The following is a 23935-nucleotide window of genomic DNA, read 5'->3' on the forward strand; positions in this document are numbered from 1 at the left end:
CCCAGCTCAGTCAGATGGAGTATTAACCCCATGAGATGCAGATACCTAGCTCAGTCAGAGGGAGTATTAACCCCATGAGATGCAGACACCCAGCTCAGTCAGATGGAGTATTAACCCCACGAGATGCAGATGCCCAGCTCAGTCAGAGGGAGCATCAACCCTACATGCAACAGGACCCAGAGATGCAGACACTCAGCTCACTCAGATGGAGCATCAACCTCATGCACAACAAGACCCAGGGAGGCAGACACACCACTCACTCAGATGGAGCAGAAGCTGCTGAAGGCTGTTTTGACCCAGGCTGGAGCAGAAGGTGATAGCCCTGAGACTTACAGAGCAGACTCTGTGGCCACATGCTTGGACTTAGGTCTCTGCTTGGCTGTCTGAAGGCTGCAGGGGGCTCCTTCCCTGTCCTCAGGTTTTTAAGGGCCTGTGCCAGTGTCTGTGCCAGTCAGCGCCTCCCCTGGCATAGGTCTTGTGCAATTTCTAATGACAGCATGATTTGAAGACTATAGTAGCCACAGCTTTTCCAAAAGTGAGGAAAGATCAAACTGGACAGGCTGCTGTGAAACTGCAACAGGGGAGGAGGAGCTAGAGAGCTGACCAGGCTAACAAGGACGCTTGCTGTCAACTGTTCCAGCCCCACTTGGAACCAGCTGCCACCAAGGCGCAGCACCCACAGCCTGCCTGGGTCTCCCTACCCCGTCCTGCCCTCCCATGCAGTGACCAGGGCTTGGAGACACCTTCATACCACCCCGGGACTGGGCAGCGCCACCCCCTGGGTCCTCTGCTCCGCCCTGACTCGCTCCCTTCCTGCCTCCGAGAACCCTGCACGTGGAGCCCAGCCTCGTCCTCCCTGGGACCTGACTTGCTGGTGTGGTCGAACTCTGAGGCCTGCCTGCCTCCTACCAAGCACCTGATCCCCTAAAGGGAAGCAAACAGCAATCCTGTTCCCTCTGCAGATGAGGGGCTCAGGGCAGCTCCATGCCTTGTCTCCTCACCAAGGGCAAGATTGCGAACACAGAACCCTGACCACCTCCTCCACTCTCCCTCTGGCCCAGTCTCTCAGTGCCTCCCACTTTCCCTGTGTCCATTCTCCATGTGGCAGCAGAGCCACAAGCTGAAAGTCATGAGCTGAACGCACAGGTAGTCCTGGCCTGTTTCCTGTGCAGACCCCGGAGGACGGCCATGCCGCTCAGGAGCTGGTGCTTCTGCAGGGCTGGGTCCTGTGTGGTGCCCACCCCCATCTCGCTGCACTTATGTCCTGCTGGGATTGCCCAGTGTCCTTCTGTCCTGAACAGGCCACAGGGCCCCACCTCAGGACCTTCTCAGTGGCTGTTTCCCTGCCTGGGAGACCCCGATCTCTGTAGGGTCCCCTCTTCCTCTCATTTGCCTCAAATGCAAGCGCCTGTCAGCTGTGAAACGGTCCTGCTGCTGTGCCACTCTCCATAGTGCCATGATCTTCCAGCATGCACTGCGCCAGCACCATTTAGATGACTCTGATGACTTAGATGTTCAGTAACTTCCTCCTCCCTACGTGGGTCTGTGACAGGATGTGAGCCCAGGGCTCCGTGTCCATGCAGCCACAAACCCGGCACGCGGGTCCAGGAGGCTTCCCCGATGGACTCAGGCCCTGTGTGTGGTCCCACGGCTACTGGGAGGGCTGCATGCAGCCCTGGGGGCCTACTGGAGGGGATGCCTGCGAACCTGTGCCTGGTCTCTCCTGGGCTTCATCCCCTGTGCTGATTTTAATCCACAGCCTTTCACTGTGGTACCCACAGCCCTGACTGTGAGCACTGCTCTGAGTCTGGGAGTCTCTCCAGGGCGTCATCCTGGGGTGGTCCTGGGGACCCCTGACTCTCTTCACACTCTTGAAATCAGAACGCATTTTATAATAACCATTCATTCAATATGAGAGGGTTTTGGTAACTACTCTTTACTCTTTAGATGAGGACATCTATTAGCATGGCTAGTCACTGGTTCTCATCGCTTCAGTACAGAGAGGAAGGCTGCCCTGAAAATGTGTTCTAACATGGTGAAAGAAGGGTGCTCCACCAAAGTCCAGACAAGGAAGCCTCTGATGCTTGGGCCTGACCAATACGTCTCTGATGGCAACTCCCACCTGTCTTCAAGCATTCCACTGAAGCTCCTTATCCTGAATTCCAACCCCACTTTTTTTTTTTTTTTTTTAACAATTCACATATTATTTTGTAAAGAGAGAGAATGTGTTAACATTTCCTTGCCACTTTATTTCTCACAGAAGCTAGACATTCAGGCTGCACATTGCTTTCTGATTTGACATGCATTATCTGTGCAAGTGGACTTTCTTCTACTGGTAATGACACAATTGCATTTGTTTGTAAAATTCAGCACCAGATGCTGCAGCAAAGGGACCTGCCAGCCACAGGTGGAGTGCAGTTCCAGGTGCTCCTGTTTCAAGTTACAGTAAGATACAAAACAAACACCATTTTTTGGAAAAAAACAAAACAAAACAAAACAAAACACTACATGCTATTAATGATCTACTTTATTGCATAGCTAAATGTAAGGTGTAGCAGGTTTGGAATGTGAAAAATATATTTTTATAACAAACTCTTCCTTTCCTGTACTTTATGAGTAAAAACATTTGTTCCACTTAAACAGATGAAGACCTCCAGTGAGTCATCCACATTTATGGAGCCAGTGCTCTGTGTGACTTCCAGCACATCTAAGTGGGATTGCATCTGTGCTTTCGTGAATTACCCAACTGCTGACCATTTTCGCCTCTATGACTTTCCCTGACATGAAGACAACATATCAAGACAACTGTTAACAATGCATTTGAAGGCAATGAATATAAACTTACTACACAGTTAAAAATAGTGAAGGTTGTTTTTATGAAAACAAAATATAACGGTTCCAAAACACAGACATATATACTCTGAGTGGAAACCAAAGAACACACGTCATGGTTTCACAATGACACGTCATCAGCATTAAATTCATGCAAAACTAGCAACACTGTTACACTGTTTTATCACAAACTGAGATTCAATCACATGGCCCCATATTGAGTTAAGCCCAAATAACGTATGGATGATGTATTAGTCTGTTCTCACACTGCTGTAAAGGTACTATCTGAGACCTGATAATTTATAAACAAGAGGTTTAATTGATGCAGTTCCACATGGGAGGGAGGCCTCAGGAAACTTACAGTCATGGCAGAGGGCAAAACGGAAGCACGCACCTTCTTCACAAGGCGGCACGAGAGACAGTGAGAGCAAGGGCCATTTTAAAAACCATCAGATCTTGTGAGAACTCCCTCATGATCAGGAGAACAGCATGGGGGTAATCACCCCCATGATCCAATCACCTCCACCAGGTCCCTCCCTCGACACATGGGGATCACAGATTTGGGTGGGGACACAGAGCCAAACCATATCAGATGAAAATGTGACATTAAAAATGTACAGTCTCTAAAATCTCCCTGGTTTATTTTGTGTTAGCTAAGTCAAATATCCACACAGTGGCCCTGGACAATGCCGGGGGAGGACAAGTCGCCTTAATCATCTTCCTGTCCCACTTGTCAGCCACAAAGGCCCGAGAGGGGCACAGGCCTGGCTGGCAATCTCTGCACCTCATTTTCTTCCAAGTTTGTCTACTCAAAGTTAACTGTGCCAATTACATTTTGACTTGGTAACTTTCAGAAATGCACAATTAGGCATGCTATCAGATAAGACGCACAATGAGCATTCCCTTACTGAACACCTATTTTTAAATATCTGGGTCTCTAACCACCTGTCACCTTCAAACTACAGGTCCAGATTTGACAGGAACCAAAATCTACTGGGCAGGAGCTACTTTATAAAGTGGATATTGCAAAGTAACAGTATGCCTGCCCTAACAGAACTGAGAGCACTGTGTTCCCAAGCACCTGAACCAACAGGACACCGTGACACTTAGGAAAGACGCTCTCCGTGGAGTGCTGACTGCAGGACTTCCACTCTGTTTTCAGTCAAGCAGCCCATAACTTTGTTAGAGAGGACCTAGCCTCTTGGGAATTGGTTCATCAAACCAAGATGCAACATCTTTTCCAAGAGCTTCCTTCCAAGGTCTCTCTGCCCCAGCACTGCTGACATTTCATGTCAAGCCACATGAGTGGTGTGGCTGGCCCAGGCACACAGGATGTTTTGCATGATCCCTGGGCTCCACAGGAGAGGCCAGGAGCCCCACCCCCTCCAGTGACAACCAAAAGTGTCTCCAAACTTTGCCCCATGTCCTGGAAGGCAAAAACAACTTCTACTGAGAACCGCTGCATGCACTAGAAAACACAGCAAGAGGAGAGCATGGTGCCCATGCGCAGGGTGGCACTGTTTATTACTGAATTTCATATTTAATATTGTGAACAGGCTATAATGAGTACCAGTTACACAGATGACATGGACTTCTTCAAATCAAACTCCCAGTTGTAAAGCTCTGCAGGGACCGTTCCCATGGCCTGACTACAAAGATCAGACGCCTGAAGACGCATGTCCTGATGGATACATTCAGTGCTGCTGAAAAGTCGACTTCAGTGTGTGCCTATCACTGTGGATGTTAAAATAAAACAACCATTTTTCAAACCACGGGTCAGGTGGAAGGATGCCCATGCCACGTGCAGTTTAGCACTTGGAGCAGCCGGGGTGGACTGAGGACGCAAACTCCAAGCAGCTGCTGCCTCTCAGTCTTCTTTCCTTCTCCTTTTCTTCTCCTTTCTTCTCTCTTGTACGTTCTTCAGATCAGTCATCACATTCAACGTCTTCCGTACCCACATAATCTAAACACAATTGTTTGGAACACGTTTAGATGAAGAAAGCCCATGAGAGTCTGTCTGTACGTACCACAATGATCATGGCATTCAGCAGCAGTGGCGCTGAAAATACTATAGAAATGAACATGCCCCTGGAGTCGAAATACTGGTATTTTGAAAATAATCTGTTTAAAAAAACAAAAACAAAACATTACTAGGCAATACAACAAAAAAAGTTCTAGTGACACTGTCTATTTTAATTAGACTTTGGAGAAACCTGCTGTGGACTGAGGCAGAAGCAACCCCCTCACTGAGCCTACCCTTGGGGAGCAGCCATCATCTCCACTGTGCTGTCCCAAATGCAATGCCCATAAAGAAAACACACTGGGTCACAGGACAGGGAGATGCCACCCTGCAGCACGGGAAAGGCCCTGAGGCCTCCCAAGCCAGGGAGATGCCACCTTGTAGCACAGGGAAGACCCTGAAGTCTCCCAGGCAGGGAGACCCCACCCTGTAGCACGGGGAAGACCCCAGAGTCTCCCAGGCAGGGAGACCCACCCTGTAGGACGGGGAAGACCCCGAAGACTCCCAGGCAGGGAGACCCCACCCTGTAGCACGGGGAAGACCCCAGAGTCTCCCAGGCAGGGAGACCCCACCCTGTAGCATGGGGAAGACCCTGAGGCCTCCTAAGGCAGGGAGACCCCAGCCTGTAGCACGGGGAAGACCCCAGAGTCTCCCAGGCAGGGAGACCCCACCCTGTAGCATGGGGAAAGACCCCGAGGCCTCCCAGGCAGGGAGATGACACCCAGCAGCCCCTCTGGGTCAGCGGCACGTCTGACCTCAGCTGGAAGACATTGATGACCTGAAATCCTTAGAACCTATAAAGTAACATCAATAATCCCCGTACATGAGGAGGGAGAGCAGCTGCGTCCACTCCACAGCCGCACTGGGACCCTCCCATCCCTGTGGCTCTCACAGCAGCCGTCCTGCTGCCAGCACCAGCGCCTTTAGGAGAAGAGACTGAGGAAACGTGAAGGCTGTGGGGGGTGAGGGGGCCTGGTGGACTCGCAGGCACAGCTATGAGCGGCTGGGACAGAGCTAGCAGGAGGCCACAGGGCACCACTGCATGACTCCGCGTTTGCTCGGAGTGACCTGGGGACACTCTGGAACATTCTGAGGGGCAGTGCCCAGCTGAGGCCTATGCCTCCTCAGGACATGCGAGAGGCTGAGCAGTATGGGGATGGCTTAGGGATTGCATGTCAGCAGCAGGATGGCAGAGCTGGGGTGAAGGGCTCGGAACACAGTGGGCTCATGGCTGGCCTTAAAGGTGGAGGGACAGCACTTCCTGAACGACACGCTGTGACGTCTCTGGTCTAAGAAGCTGAGGGAGAAGACGCCTCTATAACGAAGGGGGAGCAGAGCAGTTGGCCTGAAGTGTGAATTTTGAGACATTTGTTAGACATCCTGGTGCCCAGTCCGGTGAGTGTGACAGGCAGGAAACCCAGCACTTCCATCAGGAGGTGTCGGAGAAGCACAAAGCCAGGAGGCTGAGGCCACAGGGAAGGGAGGAGCCCGGAAGGTGCGACACCCTGGAGCTGTGTGTGGGAGGACTTCAGGGAGGAGGAGGGCACTGTGCCAGCCTCCGTACAAGGTCAGGGTCACCGAGGACTGAGCACCACTCCTGGGACTGAGCCATGTGAAGGCCCTGTATCCAGGAGAGGCGGGGTCCCCACGGGGCCACTTACTGCTAAGAAGGGAGGAGGGAGGAGAAGGAAAGAGACAGCATGCTCCAGCGGCAGGGACGCTGTCCCGGAGAGAAAGGCTGAGCAGGCAGGAGGCAGAGTCAGGGGAGGGTTTGGGAAACCGGGCGAGTCTAAGCAAAGGATTTCAGGGAGTGCTCTGCAACCCCTTTCAGTGAGGGCCCAGGGTCAGCGCTTAGGGCTTATGGGCCATGAGGCCACAGTCTCAGCTCCTCCTGCTCAGTCTGGCAGTTTTATTTTTGCTTTATATTTTAAAATGTAAAAACCATTTTTACCTCACAGGCCATTCGAAAACAGTAAGGCCAGGTGGGTATTACCTGACAGGTTCACCCTAGGCAGGTGCTGGGTCCCAGTTCCCCGGGATGAGGCCAGGGATGGAGGAGGGGGCAGAGAACGCAGGGCCAGGTCTACCAGCAGCGGTGCCCCGACATCAGGACTTGGGGCTGGGGGTGAGAGAGCAGGTGCCCCAGACCACCCAGAGCCCCGTGCTGGGGTCCAGACTCCCCATGGAGCAGCCGCCACAGTCCAAGGGGCAGGGCATGGCTAAGGCCAGCGTGGACCACCTTCTCTAAAACGCTGTTTCTATTCAGCAGCTCATATTCCCATGGCCACTTCTCTGGCTGTGCCGTCAGAGGCTTCCGCCAGCATCGCCCTGCAGCTCTGTGCTCAGAAAGGGCTGCTCTGGCGTTGGTAAACCACTCACAGAGCTGCGCTGGAGCCCACACCCGCTGCACGCACAGGCACAGCATGTGTGCGGTTGCTGTGTTAGGATTCACTGTCTCCTCCTAGAGTCTCCTGGCTGTGAGGGCGGTTTCCAGGGACACCCTTGCAGAGACCTGGTCACAGGACCGGGGGCAGCTCACCTCCAGTTCATTGCAGCCACCTCATTGATGTATTCAGCACAGTAGACTAGGATTACTGAAGAAAGATATAATTCATGTTAGAATTTAGACGAGCCACCATTACTCATTATAAAGTTATACATTCTTTATAGCAGAAAACTGAATAGAAATGTCACTTTAATTTTAAACATAATGTCAGGTAAACATCCTAACACTGTCAAGTTATAGGACTCGCCCTTTTAGCAGAAAGAAAACCAAGGCCAACAGTACTCCAGTGCTCCAGCAATCTATGGCTCAGTCAGAGCCCAAGCTAAGCTCAGCTCAGCAGCTGCAGAGCCACAGCCGGAAGCGCCCTGAGGCCCCAGGCTGCACCCAGGCATGGCTGTGCCTCCTGCATTTCCCCAGGGACAGCAGCCACAGTTCAACCCCACAGGACACAGCAGCAGGAGCCGAGAGCCACAAGACCCAGAGCTGACAACCAAGGGCTTTTCACGCTTACATGTCCCAGGCTGCCCTGGGCTCTGCCACCAAGATGACCACAAGAGGGGAGCCAACAGCTTTGGGGGTGCTGGAGGCAAAGGCACAGGAGGGAGGGCAGCAGCTGGTGGGGGCAGGGCGAGGCCACTGGAGCACACAGAGTTTAGGGACTGGCCCAGGGTCTCCAGCTAATTCATGGATAATGCTGGTACTCAAACCCATGAGACAGTGATCCATGCTGCCATAAAATTAAATAAAATATAATTTGGCAAATTAAAAAAAATGTGATACTTTAACTTCTAAGGTAAATCAAAATGTAAAAATCCTTTCATTCTTCTTGATCCACATCCAAAAGCAGATTAAACTAGGGGTTAGGGTTAGGGTTAGGGTAGTGGTCCCTCCACTGCCTTCCTCCAGGAATGAACCCAATAAAGCAGAGCAAAGGAAGGTGCAGGGAAAGAACCAAAGGGGAGGGCAGGGCCTGGGAGGGGGAAGAGGAGGAGGAGGAGGGGGAAGAGGAAGAGGAGGAGGAGGAGGAGGAGGAAAAAGGAGGAGGAGGAAGAAGAGGAAGAGGAGGAGGGCCAGAGAGCGACAGGGGGAGCAGGACGGCAGGGCACCTGAGAAGGGTGGGCTAACATAGGAAGTGGTGGGCACAGGAGGGGGTGGGGGTGGGGAGGGTGGGGAGGACGGTGGGCAGGGAGGGTGCCACCAGTTGCTTCTTCCCAGCTGTTCCTGGAATGCACCCTGGAGCGGAGTCTGAATCCTGAATCTTGATGGTGCTGATTATAAGCTGTGTAGCTGAGGGAGTCAGAGAACCTCTGTGTGTTTCATTTATAAAAATGGGCAACCAAAATCCAACTCTAGGGTTGGTCTGAGATCACAGGAAATGCAACCGCAGGCAGCACCGTGTCTAGTATTACCCGGGTGTGAAAGCAGTCACCCTTCCCCTTATCCTTGAAAACATCAAACCCCTGTGCAATTCTCCAGTTGAGAAAGCTGTTCAGATCCAGGAGCTCAGCTGGTGAAGCCGTCCCCTTTCTTTGAGGTGCCTGCCTCAGGCCCCTGCGTGGGGCATTTGCTCCCACTGCTGCCAGCGTCTTGCTGCCTGGATCCTGCCTATGCACTTTTGCCCTGAGGTCACAGGAGGCTGCGTGATTTAAATCAGGCCACTCCTCCAGTTTCACTGTGTCTTTGGTTTTCCATTGCAACATCTGTCACTGTGATAATAACACAGGTCTGATGAATCTCTGGTGCTGTGTCCCCTAGGAAGCTGTGGGAGGCGAAGGAGCCCTGTCTCCCTGGACCACCCCAGTACTCCTCAGGGCACCCTTGATACAGAGCTCGCTCTGACCGCCTCACTTGCACAGGATATGCCAAAGCTCATCCCTTCTCTAGTCTTTCTAAGATCAGCTCCTCAGATTTCCTGCTTTGCACACAGCCAGCTGACTAAACTTACCTAAAATTAGTTGTTGTTTTTAACTACCAAGCAAAATCTTCGGTGTCTCTCCAATGCCCAGAGTCAAGAGGAGCCTGTACCAGGCCTCCAGGCCTCCTCGCCTCTCCTATCCTCGTGTTTGTAGTGCTTAGGTCCCGCAGGGCGGGCAGTTTCTCTGCCTCTGACCCATGCCTTCCATCCACCTCAGTCTCTGCACGTCACCTCGCAGGGCTGTCACCGGCGCCCTCTTTTTCTTATTAGCATCTTACTCACCCTTCACACCCTGTGCCACACTTCAGCTTTTCTGAATAATCTTCCTCAGTCAGCCTGTGCAACTCCCTAACTTCTCCAAGTTCTGGAGCCCTTATCCTTGAAGCCAAGTTGGGCAATGCCTTATTTTATGCACAGAATGTTTTTTTCCACAGTTTGCAATCTTCCTCCCATTCAAAGCAGAGCTGTCCTGAGGATGCAACTTGTGTAAACAATAGCACTTCCTAAACTCAGCTCTCCTGTGTGCAGCTGGTGCTCAGCGCCTCCCTGGTAGGCAACAGGAACTCAATAGATTCCTTTCAATTCTCACATCCAAAAGGAACTTTTCTTTATAGCTTCCAAGAGTGAAATATGGGAGTGCCCTAACAGCATGCACATGATAGGGTTGGGAGGTCTGGCAAAAATACGTACGTATTTTGAAGACACAGACGGAACGTACAGCTTCATTTCACACAGTGATCTGAGTCGTGCAGTTGTGTTGTTTTACTCACCTAGGCACAGGAAGTGCCCGATCTGTAGTTTGTAGCTCCAGGAGGACAAGCAGGTGAGAAGCAGGCAGAAAGTGTGGAAGGCAGCCAGCCCCACAAGCCAGGGCTCAGTCCAGTCCGTCTGCTATAGAAACACACCAGCAGACACTCATTGTCCCGCCCTGCAGGGCGGGGCTCACGGCCCACCCACAGTCTTCCCCCACGGAAAGGGGAAGCGGGCAGGGGGCAGGGATCTCTCACTCCTAAGTCTTCCTGGGGCCACTCACCAAGTATGGGGAGAGCACTGCCGGGCCTCACAGAAGCATGGTGACAGGAAAGGGAGAAGGAACGGGGAGGATGGAAGCAGGATTCTTCCCCCAGAGCAACTTTAATCCACGGAATTCAAAGTTCAAGCACACAGAACTGAGGGCATCCCTGACATGCCCCTTTTGTTTGTGGAACAAAATCATGTTTTTAAAGTGGGTATAATTAAAGGAATTACCGCCCCTAAAGTGTTGATAATTGGTGATGATGAGGAAATTAAGCGACTTCTTCAAAGAGATGCACTTGGCTCAGCCCCAAAGATAAAACACTGGTTATTTCAGGCTCCTTAGCACTGAAAGCCTTGGGGAATCTGAGCCACCACCACACGCACGACTTGATTTTCTCCAACCTCTCTGCGACACTCTGAACCCTCCAGACAGTGCTGCACTCTGCTGCCTCCTGGACTCCCCGGGACTCTGCTACACCTGGGGGCAGTGTCTGGCTCCAGTACCTACAGTAGCCAAGCTCAGTTCCATTGCTGCCCAGTTCCCACCTGATGCTCAGATGCCAATCCCAGCAGTCCTCAACCCTCCCCATCCCCTCGCGTGCCCTTCTGCATGAGACAAGCCCTGCACTCCAAGCTGCAGCCCTACACAGCCCTCCAGGACTCCTATAAGTGTCGCTGCTCTCTGATGGAGACTACTGCAGCCTTTCCAGAGCCGCACCAGGAGACAAGGGCACAAGCGCATCTGCTCCCATCAATGCACCGACCAGAATGCCAGAGTCAGGGAGGTGAGGGGAGCACGGCTTTCTGCCCAGATCCCATCAAGTACCCACTCGGGTTGAGGGCTCCCCAGGGACCTGCCGGACACACTAGGCACGGCGCGGCCCCGCCCACGCAGTGGCAGGGTTCCTCCCCGCCACGTGACACTATTGGGCTCCACCACGCACGCCCCGCCAGACTGCCCAAGATCCGCCCACAGTACCCAAGCCCTCCCTGCAAGGCGCAGGACTCGCCCGCATGCACTTTCCACACGAACAAAGCCCTGCCCCCCGCGCCCCGCCCACACAACCCAGCCCCGCCCACCCAATCCAGGCCCCGCCCACCGCGCACGCCCCGCCCCCACGACCCAGGACCCCGCCCAGCGCACAAGCTCGAGGCCCGGCCCGGAGCCACGCCCACAAGGCCCAGGACCCCGCCCAGCATGCTCGTCCCAACTTCCGGTCCCGAGTCACTCCCACAGAACCCAGGACACCGCCCAGTGCACGCTCCGGCGCCCGGCCCCGAACCACACCCACATTTCCCAAGACCCCGCCCAGCGCGCCCCACCGCCCCGACCCACGCCCACAGGTCCCAGGACCCGGCCCACCGCACGCTCCACCGCCCCGACCCGAGCCACGCCCACAGGTTCCAGGACCTAGCCCAGCGCGCATGCCCCGCCGCAAGACCCCGCCCACGACCGCCGCATTCTGGGCCACAGGCGAGTAGCTCTGTGCGGTAGACCTCGCGGCTCTCGGCAGTCCTCGCCCGAACTGGTGGTTACGCAGGCTGCGAGTTACCGTGAGTACAGCTGGGATGCTGACAGGGAAGGAGCTGACGGAGAACGCGGACGGCATGGTGCAGGGAAGCGTGCCCTCACAGCAACCGCTGAACCCTGCCTGGCCAGAATCCACGGAGGAGGGCGCCAAGTCTCCTCTCGTGAGATCTGAGATCTTCACTTGTCACGAGATCTGCGTTTCCTTCCTCTCGCGATAATTTTATGGCATTTACTAGGTCCAGATACCGCGGTCTTTCCGGGTGTTCCCTGTAATATGGAGACTTATCACCCTGGTGTAGGGATTGTGGTCGCTTCGCCGGCAGAGGAGCAGGCGGAGGCGGGTGGGGCTTGCGAGGATTGTTTCAGAGGATCAGGGCGCTGTGCGGCCACTCCAGCCTCCCTCCCACCCGGGACTTCCTAGAAGGGTCAGAGCATCATGGGGACGGTGTCCACTTCCCGGACCGTGTAGGACCTGGGGACGGTGCCTGCTCTTGGGACCTTCAAGGCAGTGCACTCTCGGTCTGGGTCAGCTTAAGGCTGTCTGTCTTCGCTTCGGAGATTTACCAGGTGGTGTTACGCTTCACTTCCTTGTTCAGAAACAGAAAAATATAAGAGGTTCTTATTTATAAAGTTAATTTTCTTACAGCTAATTTCTTTTGAACTGTTGATGTACGATAATGCTTTTTTCCCAGTTTTTAAAAAATATACCCGAACTTACAGGTTTTCAAATTAAACATTCTATTATTTTAACATCATGAATTATTAAGTGTATATACTTTCATTGCATATGTTAGCTTTTGAGCTAGTTTGGTATTTCTTTAAAAAAGTTCTAGTGGTGGACTTTTTTTTTTTTTATTTAATAGCTTTAACCTCTCCCAGATCTTTCTTAGAATCTTTCCACAGTGTGGTCATTTCTGTTTATGCTACTTAACATGCATTCTCTCATTTCAGTGTAGAAGGTCATGGTTTCTTCTTATGAGAAAACATTGTTTTCACTGATACTTTTCTCCATTTTTCCTATATTCACCTCGAGGAACCTCCATTAGGTATATAGTGCATCTTCCTCTCTCTCGTGTTTCTCAATCTTCCTTTCAAAACATCGTGTTTAGGAAATCTTGGACTTGGCCTTCCTGTTTTTTTGTTTTTTTGTTTTTTTTTTTGAGACGGAGCCTCCCTCTGTGGCCCAGGCAGGAGTGCAGTGGCGTGATCTCGGATCACTGCAACCTCCACTCCTGGGTTCAAGCTGTTCTCCTGCCTGAGCCTCCCTAGTAGGTGGGACTACAGGTGTCTGCCACCTCGCCCAGCGAATTTTTTTTTTTTTTTTTTTAGTAGAGACAGGGTTTCACCATATTGGCCAGGCTGGTCTCTGTGGGGTCAGCCCTGCTAGCGTCGTGGGGTGTCCCCTTTCGCTGTGCTGAGGTGCAGGATCCGAGGAATAAAGAGACAAGACACTGAAGGACTGGAAAAGACAGCTAGGCTGGTGGGAGGGGGTGGGAGGGCATGCCACCTATGAGCGGAGACAGACGAGGGCCCCCAAGAGTGTCTGTATTTATTGGGTATAGGTTAAGGGGCAGGGTAGTGAGTGAGGACATCTTAAGAACAGTGATAGGGTCAAGACAGTCACGTGTGCAATAAGGAAAGGGTCCTCCCCTATTAGGTCACTGAGGCAAGGAGGTGGGCCGTGTGCAGCAAGGGGTCCACCCCCATTAGGTCACCTAGGCAAGGAGGTGGGCCGTGCACAGTGAAGAGGGTGCAGTGTGCAATATCTCTTATCTAGGGGCAGGCTACTTTTAAGGAATTCTATAGGAGGCTGCTTTTGAGTCAGCACAGTAGCTGAAGAGCTGACAGGGTATACAGCCAGCTGCTGGCAGCTTCCAGTGATTTCTATAGGAGGATGCTTTGAGTTAGTACCTAGCAACAGAGCTGACAAGGTGTACAGCCACCTAGCTGCGGTTATACTAGAGGGATTTTAAGCCCTCAGATACCTATGGGCTTGCTGACTTGAGGCCAGCTTTCCACAAGAACTGGATGCAAGGTCCTGCAACTCCTTTTCAGGAGGAGTGACTCTTGCTCCAAGCTTGCCATACAGCGAGTATCTTTACAATACAGAACGCTGCTGCCTGGGCCGGCCTGCCGTGTAGCACGTGCCTTTTCAGGCAGGGTCACTACCATCTGGGCCATAGATTCTTGTCCTGGTATAACTGTTTCTCCCTTAAATTGTGCTCTGCACCATATCTGTCCTAGACATTTCTCTGACTACTACTGTGTATCTCCCTGATGATATTTTGTTACCTTTCAGGCGTCACTCTATTTACTTACTTTCCTTGGGTTAGTTTCTCTGTCAGTCCTGTCCCGTGCCTGCCATTCTTTTCCGGTGTCTGTTTTCTTGTAATTTGGGTAATTTTGGGTGGCACTCTTCTTGTTAGTATTAACCACAGCCTGTCTGCAGTCACTGGGATTTTTTTCTCTTCATCCTCCCCTCAGCTGTCCCCTCGCATATCTTTGACATGTGCACCCTGGCACCCATGTTTCCAGAATTGTAAAAACTCTGCCCCTCAACAGCCCCACTGTCAGTCCCAGGACATTCATCTTCCACACTTCTCCCACCCTGGTGTTGTGAACAACGCTAGGCTTCCTGACATTTAGACGTGAAGCTCATGAAATGTCGCCAGTCTGAGCTGTGCTTTAATATGAAACATACACCATCTTTCAAAGACTTTGTACCAAAATGCAAAATATGTTGTCAACAATTGTATTATTTTACCTACATGTTGAAATTGTATTTTGGAAATACTGGACCAAATAAAATATGTCAATAAAATTAATCTCTTTCTTTTTACTATTTTAATGTGGCCACAAAACATGGCTTGCCCTCTATGTCTGTTGGTGTGTGAATACTGATGTGGACTCTGTCCCATTTGCCTGGAATTTTGTGCTGTCAGCACGGACTGGATGAAGCTGTGATCAGAATGAAGAAGTATCGATTTTGTTTACTTTTTATTGATTATTATTTTCTTTTTGAGACGGAGTTCCGCTCTTGTTGCCGAGGTTGGATCATGCAATGGCACGATCTCAGCTCACTGCAACCTCCGCCTCCTGGGTTCAAGTGATTCTCCTTGCCTCAGCTGCTTGAATAGCTGGGGTCACAGGCATACACCACCACACCCAGTTAATTTTGTATTTTTAGTAGACACGGTGTTGAACCCTATTGGCCAATCTGGTCTCGAACTCCTGACCTCAGGTAATGTGCCTGCCTCAGCCTCCCAAAGTGCTGGGATAACAGGCGTGAGCCACCACGTCTGGCCCAATTTTGTTTATTTCTAAAATGGCTTCACAAGTTGATTCACTGTATCTTTAATCCACATACAGTTGGTTTTCAAGAGCTTTATTAATGGACAAAATATGTTTGTGAGCTGTAATGTATTCTATAAATTAAAACTAGTACTTGGTACCTTTCTTGCTCTTCATGTTGCTTGGGACCCAGCAGGCAGCAGATTGTTTAGATAGAGAGACCACAGGAGAGAGTTGCTGTGGGAGCAATGAGGAGATGGGAGGAAAAGAGATACTGGAGACCAGGTCTGTGTCCCGTGACCCAGAGGCGGCCTGGGAGTGGCGTCTGTCTAGGAAGAGCCCCCTGTTCAGGAAGCTCCGAGGAGTGCAAATATCCCAGAGGCACCCTCGCAGGAGCTCCCTGGAGACCCCAGCGTCCACCTCTCCACCACGTCCTGTCAGTGGCTCTTCCATCTTCATGCCTGCTCCTGAGCAGTGCCTTCAGAGTCAGGGTCGCAGGATCTCTGCCTGGGGGTCCTTCCAGCACTAAATGGAGGAGCAGGTGGTGCCCCCAACGTTCTGCTTCACGTTGTGATGCCCCTCCCACGGCCTTCAGGGTCAAGCTGACATGCACCATGGTGGCCCAGGGTCTGTGTGAGCTCCACCCACCTGCACACCGGGTGTGGCACCTGCACCTGTCCTGCGAACTGGCTGTGTGACCACATGTGTCCACTAGTGCAGTTGGGAGGAAAGCCGGCACCCAGGTGGGGACACAACACCCTCCTGAAGGAGGCACGGTTCTATTCCCAGTGTTGATAGCTGGTCAGGAAGTATCCAGGCCATCAGCTGGGCCCTCGGGCCCTCAGTCTCTACCCTGAGTGAGTCAGGCCCGGCTTTCCCCAGGAAGAGGAGCCCGGAGCACCGGAGGCTTCACCAGCTCTGCCTGGGGGCTAAATCCAGCACCACGCAAAGACCCTGCAGGCAGGGTCACTCTTGTCCTCCCCAGTGAGGTTGCAGGATCAGGGGCCCGCCCCAGGTGCAAAGGGCCATGCCACCCATGCCTGTACAGACGTCCTCCTGGAACCGGGGCTGGGTGCGTGCCGCCAAATCGAGTTCACCAAGGCTTGCGTTTTCCACGTTGTGGCAGTCGATGTTGCATGGTCTACATTTTGGTGGTGATAGGCTCCTTGTTCCAGGGTCACTAATTTGGTCCTTTTACTGCGATAGCAAGTGCTTGGGGGTTGGTGGTTCAAGACCAGAGGACATGGCAAGTGGTCAGGAATGTCTGCTCTGGTGTTGCAAGAAGCCACAGCCAGGCCAACATGGGCAGGACCCCCTAGGCCTGACCTCCACAGCCCCATGCCAGCCGCAGTGCCAGGTGCAGCCCCCGGGGCTGGTGACAGTTCAGACAGAGCCAGTAAGCCCAGGAGGGTTGGATGCTGCAGGACAGCAGCTGCATCTCGGGAAAGGTTTAAACACTGTACACACCCAAATAATGGTGTGCGCCTGGAGGTTTCATTCCTAAAGACATCATGGTCAATAACATAGGTCCCTGGGATCCCTGAGAGCTGGACTCTGGGTGTCTTCCGTATATGTGTCTTGGGCGTGAATCAGACCACAGAAGTGCCCTGATCTTCACCACTGTGTTATCCATTTATCCCCATCGAACTTGCCAGACGCTGACCTCACGGGCTGGGTCGAGGACCCTGGGCAGCTTCTGTGGGGGTTCCTCGTTCCTCCCTTTGTGTTTCTGGGCTGCACCAGTTTGACCGTGATGTGAAATCTGGTTCCTCTGTCCGTTTGTTTGTACAATGCAGTTTACAATAAAGCTTTTGACAGCAATGCTTAATTTGCCATTTCCGAATCTCTCATTCCTTTCTGAACATTTTCAGGTGGCATCATTTCCTTTCAAACTGAAGAATTGCATTTAGCATCCCATGCAGTTCAGATCTGTCGGGGATGAATCGCCTTTATCTGAAAAATGCTTATTTTGTCTTCATTTTAAAGAATACTTCTGCTGTGAATTGTTGTTAATACTGTTTTTTCTTTTCTTTCAGCACATGAGAGATGTTCCCCGGCCGTCTGTCATGCCATAGTTTCTGGTAGAAGAGCAGTGGTGTTTCTAATCCTCATTCCTCCATAGATACCATGTTATTTTTCTGTTTTCAGGATATTCTCTTTATCTTGGTTTCAGCAGTTTGACCACGATGTTCCTAGAATTAGTATAGCAGGATGCTCCGGCTCTGAGCACGGCACAGGGACTGTTGTGAATCTGAGTGTGTCTGTTCATTAGAGCGCCGGCCACACTTCCCCGTTTCTTCAAATGACTTGTGGATCATTTAGCATGACCTGCTGGGTATTGCAAATGTCATGCTGTGGAGAGTCTGGGCACTGTTATTTCTTCCAGAGTGTGTGTGTGTGTGTGTGTGTGTAAGATGAGGCCATTAAGTTGGTTTGACAGACTGCAAACTATGCCCGTTGAACAGCAGCTGAATCCTCAGTTTGATTCTTTTATCCTTCTTGTGTTTCATGAAGTGTGCCTCACACACTCAAGGTTCCATTGTCAGCTAGAGTCCTGGACAGAGGTTATACACAGAATTTGGGGTTCTCAGTCTCTGAGTCTCTCCTTCCTTCATCATTTTTTAGCAGGCGTGTTCCCAATTTCTTCAGGAGAGAAAGACCAAGGGCTTTCTGTGGTGTTTTGGCAACTCCGCATTGCAGGGCCTCAGACTCATTCTAAGCTAAAAATCATCAGAAACGCTCTTTCCGTTTGTTTCTACCATGCATCATACTCCCTTCCCATAATCCATGCTTTTCATCCCTGTTCACTGCCTTTACGGAGTCACTTTTTATATTTGTTCATTGTCTACGTATCTCCCCTGCAGGAGAGTGACATTAGACAGTCTCCCTTGACCACCTTGGGAAGTACAAATCTAGAGGTGGACACATTCCCGAAATACTCCTACGCTGCCTGTGAGAGATGTTATTCTATTCACATTGCCATGAGGACCCTGAGGCTCAGAAGTAGCATCCTTTGCCTGAAAGGACACAGCTTGTGAGTGCTGGAGGCATGGTTTCATGTCTGACTTGGCCAATTCCAAAGCTCTTATGATGTTCACCAGCACTCAGATGCATTCTTCCCTGACCTCTCCCTTCCCAAGAAAAATGGTGTCCCTCCCTCTTCCTCTAATTAGAAAATTCTTTTGTATGGTAGGAAATTATTAGGAAATAATCGTTTCTCTCCAAAAGTAATGCATTGTGGAGTCAATATCTGATGGTTTTGCCCAAATATGGCCTTTCAGCCTCTGAATTCATGCCTCCATAAATTCTAGCATGTTTCTTCATAGCATGTTTATTCTAATCCTCCTTGATGGGTGATACGGTTTGGCTGTCTATAGGGTCCAGCCCTATAGGGTTCTGTGAGCTCCTCCCTGCTGGTGCGGAGACAAGAAACTGTAGAAATAAAAGACACAGATACAGAGATAGAGAAAAGAGAGTTTGGGCTCGGGGGTCCACTGCCAACCAAAGCGTGGAGACCTGCAGTGGCCCCGAGTGCCTGGACGCTCTTGACTTTTATTGAGTACAAAGCAGGGGACGGGGAAGATCGGGTGAGGTAATGGTGGTCAGTGACAGGGTCAGGTAAATCACATGTCTTGAAGATAGAGGGCCCAAGACTTTCAAGTAGCCGAGATGAGGAGAAAAGCTAATGTGTCAGTGCTCTTCATGTATTTATCAGAAATATCAAGGACATTGATTCTTACCTTCTGAGAAAAAGAGAAACAGTGCAGAAGCAGGGCGTGAGAGTGGACATGGAACGTGACCACTGAAGCACAGCATCACATAGAGACAGTTAAACCCCCAGATATCTGCAGGGGAGGAGTGGAATTTTCTCCTAACTTCCCCAGGAAGGAGATGGCTCAGTCATTTTGGACACCTTGTTCCCTAGCTGGCTAAACAGCAGGTGCTTTCACAGTACTGGCGCTGCGCAGAGCCGAAGCGCCCTCCAGTAGACCTTATGCGGGTGTGACAGAGGGCTTAGCATCTTGCCTTAGGGTCACTTTGTTCATGATGTCACTTCAGTTCCATGCTTCATAACCAGATAGTCATTGGTAAGATTAAAGGTCATATTGAGTATATATCTTTATGATTAGAGGTAACTATAAGATTATATACGATTATATAAAGGAATAGCTATGTGCCTACATTTCTGATTCTTTTCTAAATCAGTATGTATATGGGAGCAGGCTGAGGCATCAGACCCTTGCCACAGCACTTGCGGGTTTCCCTCCTACAGCTGTCTCCCCACCCAAATCTCGTCTTGAACTGTGGTTCCCATAATCCCCACGTGTCATGGGAGGGACCCAGTGGGAGGTAATTTAATCATGGGGGCAGTTACCCTCATGCTGTTCTCCTGATAGTGAGTGAGTTCTCACAAGATCTGATGGTTTTATAAGGGGCTTTTCCCCTTTGCTGGGTACTTCTTGCTGCTGCCATGTGAAGGACATGTTTGCTTCCCCTTCTGCCATGATTGTAAGTTTCCTGTGGCCTCCCCAGTCCTGAGGAACTGTGAGTCAATTAAAGCTCTTTGTAATATAATTACCCAGTCTGGAGCAGTTGTTTATAGTAGCATGAGAATGGATTAACACAATGGGTTAGAAACATCAAAGACTCCAAAGCAACTTTTCCGATCATTGGAAATGGCTCCCGCTAGGGACATGAAGGCCAGGTTTGTAGCTTCCTGCCCACATCTGTTCCATGCCTGGCTCTCTGGCTGTGCCCAACCTATACAGGCTGGGCACATCTTTCCTCCTGTTTCTATGACAGCCCTCTCAGAGAGCCAAGAGGGACAAATCTCTGCTCTCCTATAATACCAGGGGCTCTGGCTACCTTTAAGGCAGCCACTTTTATTTTCTCTAAAAATTCAGAGCAGGTAGGGAAGACTTGTGGGTGGCCCAGACTCCAGGTAATGATTACCAGGGTTTACCATCCTACTTGTTTGTAATGCACTCTAGCTCACTCAAATGTGATTTTAAATGCAGTTGTTAAATGGCAATGACATTTTCAGCTCCACTTAAAGCAATCATCAGCTCATACTTACTGAATTAATGGGCCCAGTCTTCCCTGCTGGACATGATTTACCCTGTGTTCACTTAGGGGTACCTGCTATTGTGCTGGCATCACAGAGAGAAAAGTCCCCAGGATGGATGGTGCAAGTATGATTGAGATGAGAAGCCAAAATCAGCAGGGGATTATTGCTGAGCTTTTAATATGCAGATCAGCCTTTGGAGTTCATTAATTGTTAGGTCAGTTTCTCTGACATACAAATTGGTGTTCAGAAATTTGCACACACTTAGAGAATGAAGCTGGCAGGATTTAGCCTGCCTAGTATACATTTCCCATTGGTGGAAACTCACATCTTGATATATGTTGATTGATTTATGCTGATGTTTCTTGTAATGATGTTTGTATTCAGGGAAGTTTATGCTACTCTTCATGTGAAGTCTTAGTCCTTCCATAGGAATTGCTGTGGTCCTCCGGCTGAAATTCTGCACTACTATACGTATGACTTTCTGGACCACCATAATGAGACACTACAGCCTGGGCAGCTTAAACAGCAGAAACTTATTTCTTTACAGTTCTGGAGGCCAAAAGTTTAATATTAAGACATTTCTGAGGCCTCTCTCGTTGGCTTGCAGACCCATCTCTTCCCCATGCCCTCACAGGGTCATCCCTCTGTGTGTGTGTGTTTCCCGACCTGATCTTCTTATAAGGAAACCAGTCATGTAGGGTTGAGGCCCACCCTTAAATGCTCATTTAACTCACTTTCCTCTTAAAGGCCTCATCTCCAATCACTGTATCCTTCTGAGATGCAGGGGTTTGGACCCTGACATATAAATTTAGGAACACAAGTTGGCCCACAACACCACCAAGGGGACCACTGAGCACAGACAGGACTTGGTTCTCTTTCCATAACTTCTCTGAAATTTTATAAGCAAATTTTATAAGCATCAAAAATAAAATAGACCTTAGATCAGGGAAGATTTTATGTGAATATGAGTTTTCTCACTTGAAATGACCTTAGGATATTATTTTTTAATTATCAAAGCCTCAGCTTTGATTGTCTGTGTGTGAATGAGGACAATAATGCTTTTCTAATGGCTAGTTTTAAGGATTTGGGATGAAATGCCTTGAATGCCCAGCTCTGTGCCAGGCACGTGGCACATGCTTAATAAGGACCAGCCATTACGATTTGAACTTTGCTTCCTCTAAGGATGAAGTTGTTTATCCTGCTATCCTCAGGGGATCCTCTTTTTGTCTCTCTTCTTTTTAGTGCATGAGACCAACATTGTTTATTCACAAATCTTTTCTGCACATGCTGACGAAATGCAGTTGGAAAACACAGTGCTGCTTCTTTATTTTTTGGGTGGTGATATGGTTTGGCTCTGTTTTCTCACTCAAGCCTCATGTCAAATTGTAATCCCCACATGTCAGGGGAGGAACCTGGTAGAGGGTGATTGGATCATAGGGGAGGATTTCCTCCATGCTGGTCTTGTGAGCTCTCATGAGTTCTGACAGTTTAAAAGTGTGGCACTTCCTGCTGCACTCTGTCTCCTGTCGCCATGTAAGTAAGACATACCTTGCTTCCCCTTCGCCTTTCACCATGATTGTAAGTTTCCTGTGGTCTCCTGAGCCATACAGAGCTGTGAGCTAATTAAACCTCTTTTCTTAAATTACCCAATCTCAGGTAGTTTTTTCTAACAGTGTGAAAACAAACTAATACAGAAAATTGGTACCAGAAGTGGTGTACTGCTATAAAGATACCTGAAAATGTTGAAGTAACTTTGGAACTGGGTTACAGGCAGAGGTTGCAACAGTTTGAGGCGCTCAGAAAAAGAAAGATGTGGGAATGTTTGAAACTTCCTAGACACTTGTTGATGGTTTTGACCAAAATGCTAATAGTGATATGGACAATGAAGTCCAGGCAGAGGTGATATCAGGTGGAGATAAAGAACTTACAGGAAACTGCAGTAAAAGTCACACTCGCTATGCTTTAGCAAAGAGACTGGTGGCATTTTGTCCTTGCCCTAGAGATTTGTGGAACTTTGAACTTGAGGGAGATAATTTAGGGTATCTGGCAGAAGAGATTTCTGAGCAACAAAGTGGTCAAGAGGTGACCTGGATGTTTCTAGTGCATATGGTTATATGCATCACAGAGAGATGATCTAAAATTGGAACTTACATTTAAAAGGGAAGCAGAGCATTTGAAAAATTTGCAGCCTGACACTATGTGGTCGAAAAGAAACACCCATTTTCTGGGGAGAATTTCAAGCTGCTAGGTTCAAAAATTTACATATGTAATGAGAAACCAAAAGTTAACAGTCAAAACATTGGGGAAAATGTCTCCAGGGCCCATTGGAGACCTTTACAGCAGTCCCTCCTATCAAAGCCCAAAGACCTGGGAGGAGAAAGTGTTTTTGTGGGCTAAGCCCAGGGCCCAGCTACTCTGTGGAGCCTCAGGACATGGCACCCTGCATCCCAGCCACTTCAGCTCCAGCCATGAGTAAAAGAGGCCAAAGTATAATTTGGGACATGGCTTCAGAGAGTGGAAGCCCCAAGCCTTGGTGTCTTCCACATGGTGTTGGACCTGCTGGCGTGCAGAAGGCAAGAATTGAGGTTTGGGAACCTACTCCTAGATTTCAGAAGATGTATGGAAACACCTGGATGTCCAGGCAGAAGGTTTGCTGCAGAGGCAGGCCCTCATGGAGAAGCTCTACTAGGTCAGTGCAGAAGGGAAATGTGGGGTTGGAGCCCCTACACAGAGTCGCTGCCTAGTGGAGCTATGAGAAGAGGGCCACCACCCTCCAGACTTCAGAATGGTAGACCCACTGACAGCTTGCAGTGTGCACTTATAAAAACTGCAGGCACTCAATTCCAGCCCATGAGAGCAGCTATGGGGTCCGAACCTGCAAAGCCACAGGGTGGAGCTACTCAAGGCCTTAGAAGCCCACTTCTTGGATCAGCATGCCCTCGATGTGAGACATGGAATCAAAGGAGACTATTTCAGAGCTTTAAGATTTAAGGACCGTCCTGCTGGGTTTTGGACTTGCATAGGGCCTGCAGCCCCCTCGTTTTGGCCAATTTATCCTATTTGAAATGGAGACATTTACCCAATGCCTGTACCTCTATTGTATCTTGAAATTAACTAATTTGGTTTTGATTTTATAGGTTTATAGTCAGAAGGGAATTGCCTGGTCTCAGATGGGACTTTGGACTTAGAATTTTGAGTTCATGCTAGGATTAGTTAAGACTTTTGGGGACTGTTGGAAAGTCATGGTTGATTTTACAATGTGAGAAGTACATCAGACTTGGTAGGGGATGGGGTGAAATGATATGGTTTGGCTCTGTGTCCCCACCTGAATTTCAAGTCAGATTGTAATCTTCATGTGTCAGGAGATGGACCTGGTGAGAGGTGATTGGATGATGGGGGCAGATTTCTCCCATGCTGTTCTCATAATAGTCAGAAAATTCTTGTGAGATCCAGTGGTTTAAGAGTGCAGCACTTTCCCCGCCGCTCCTGCCACCATGTAAGACATGCCTTGCTTTCCCACACCTTTTGCCATGATTCTGTCTTCTGAGACCTCCCCAGTCATGTGGAACTGTGGGTCAGTTAAACCTCTTTATAAATTACTCAGTCTCTGGTAGTTCTTTACAGCAGTGTGAAAACAGGGTAATGCAGATGGCACTATTTCCAAATAATCACTTGGCAAAATCATAGCAGTTGATGAAATGCCCATTATAGAGGCCAGAAGAAGTCCTAATCCAGTGTCGTCTTTGTTTGTTATA

General features: G+C 50.0%; 1 protein-coding gene across 2 annotated transcripts; it reads right to left on the minus strand.

The window, feature by feature from the left end:
• Positions 1–2514: 2514 nt before the first annotated feature.
• On the minus strand, positions 2515–12113 carry TMEM18 (transmembrane protein 18). 2 transcript variants are annotated; one of them, XR_005197658.1, is made up of 5 exons: positions 10307–11110; positions 10044–10164; positions 7392–7446; positions 4860–4953; positions 2515–4795 (listed from the first exon to the last, which is right to left on the minus strand). XR_005197658.1 is itself a non-coding variant. In XM_017514036.2 (5 exons), exons 1-5 carry the CDS (start codon positions 11898–11900, stop codon positions 4700–4702), a joined length of 423 nt encoding a protein of 140 aa, XP_017369525.1. In that variant the 5' UTR covers positions 11901–12113; the 3' UTR covers positions 2515–4699. The 2 variants fall into 2 exon arrangements, 1 of the variants encoding a protein (XP_017369525.1); XM_017514036.2 differs by lacking the exon at positions 10307–11110 and adding an exon at positions 11844–12113.
• Between the last annotated feature and the right edge of the window lie 11822 nt (positions 12114–23935).

This window comes from Cebus imitator, unplaced genomic scaffold (assembly GCF_001604975.1).
Source record: "Cebus imitator isolate Cc_AM_T3 unplaced genomic scaffold, Cebus_imitator-1.0 Scaffold512, whole genome shotgun sequence".
NCBI classification, from domain to species: Eukaryota; Metazoa; Chordata; class Mammalia; order Primates; family Cebidae; genus Cebus; species Cebus imitator.

Bases quoted from the DNA above. Each gene is read 5' to 3' on its own strand.
- TMEM18 (XM_017514036.2), bottom strand. From the start codon at position 11,900: ATGCCGTCCGCGTTCTCCGTCAGCTCCTTCCCTGTCAGCATCCCAGCT. The intron at 10,165-11,843 runs GTAACTCGCAGC...GTGTTTCTATAG, and splicing joins GCATCCCAGCTGTACTCACG to CAGACGGACTGGACTGAGCC. The intron at 4,796-4,859 runs GTACGTACAGAC...AATTGTGTTTAG, and splicing joins TGAATGCCATGATCATTGTG to ATTATGTGGGTACGGAAGAC.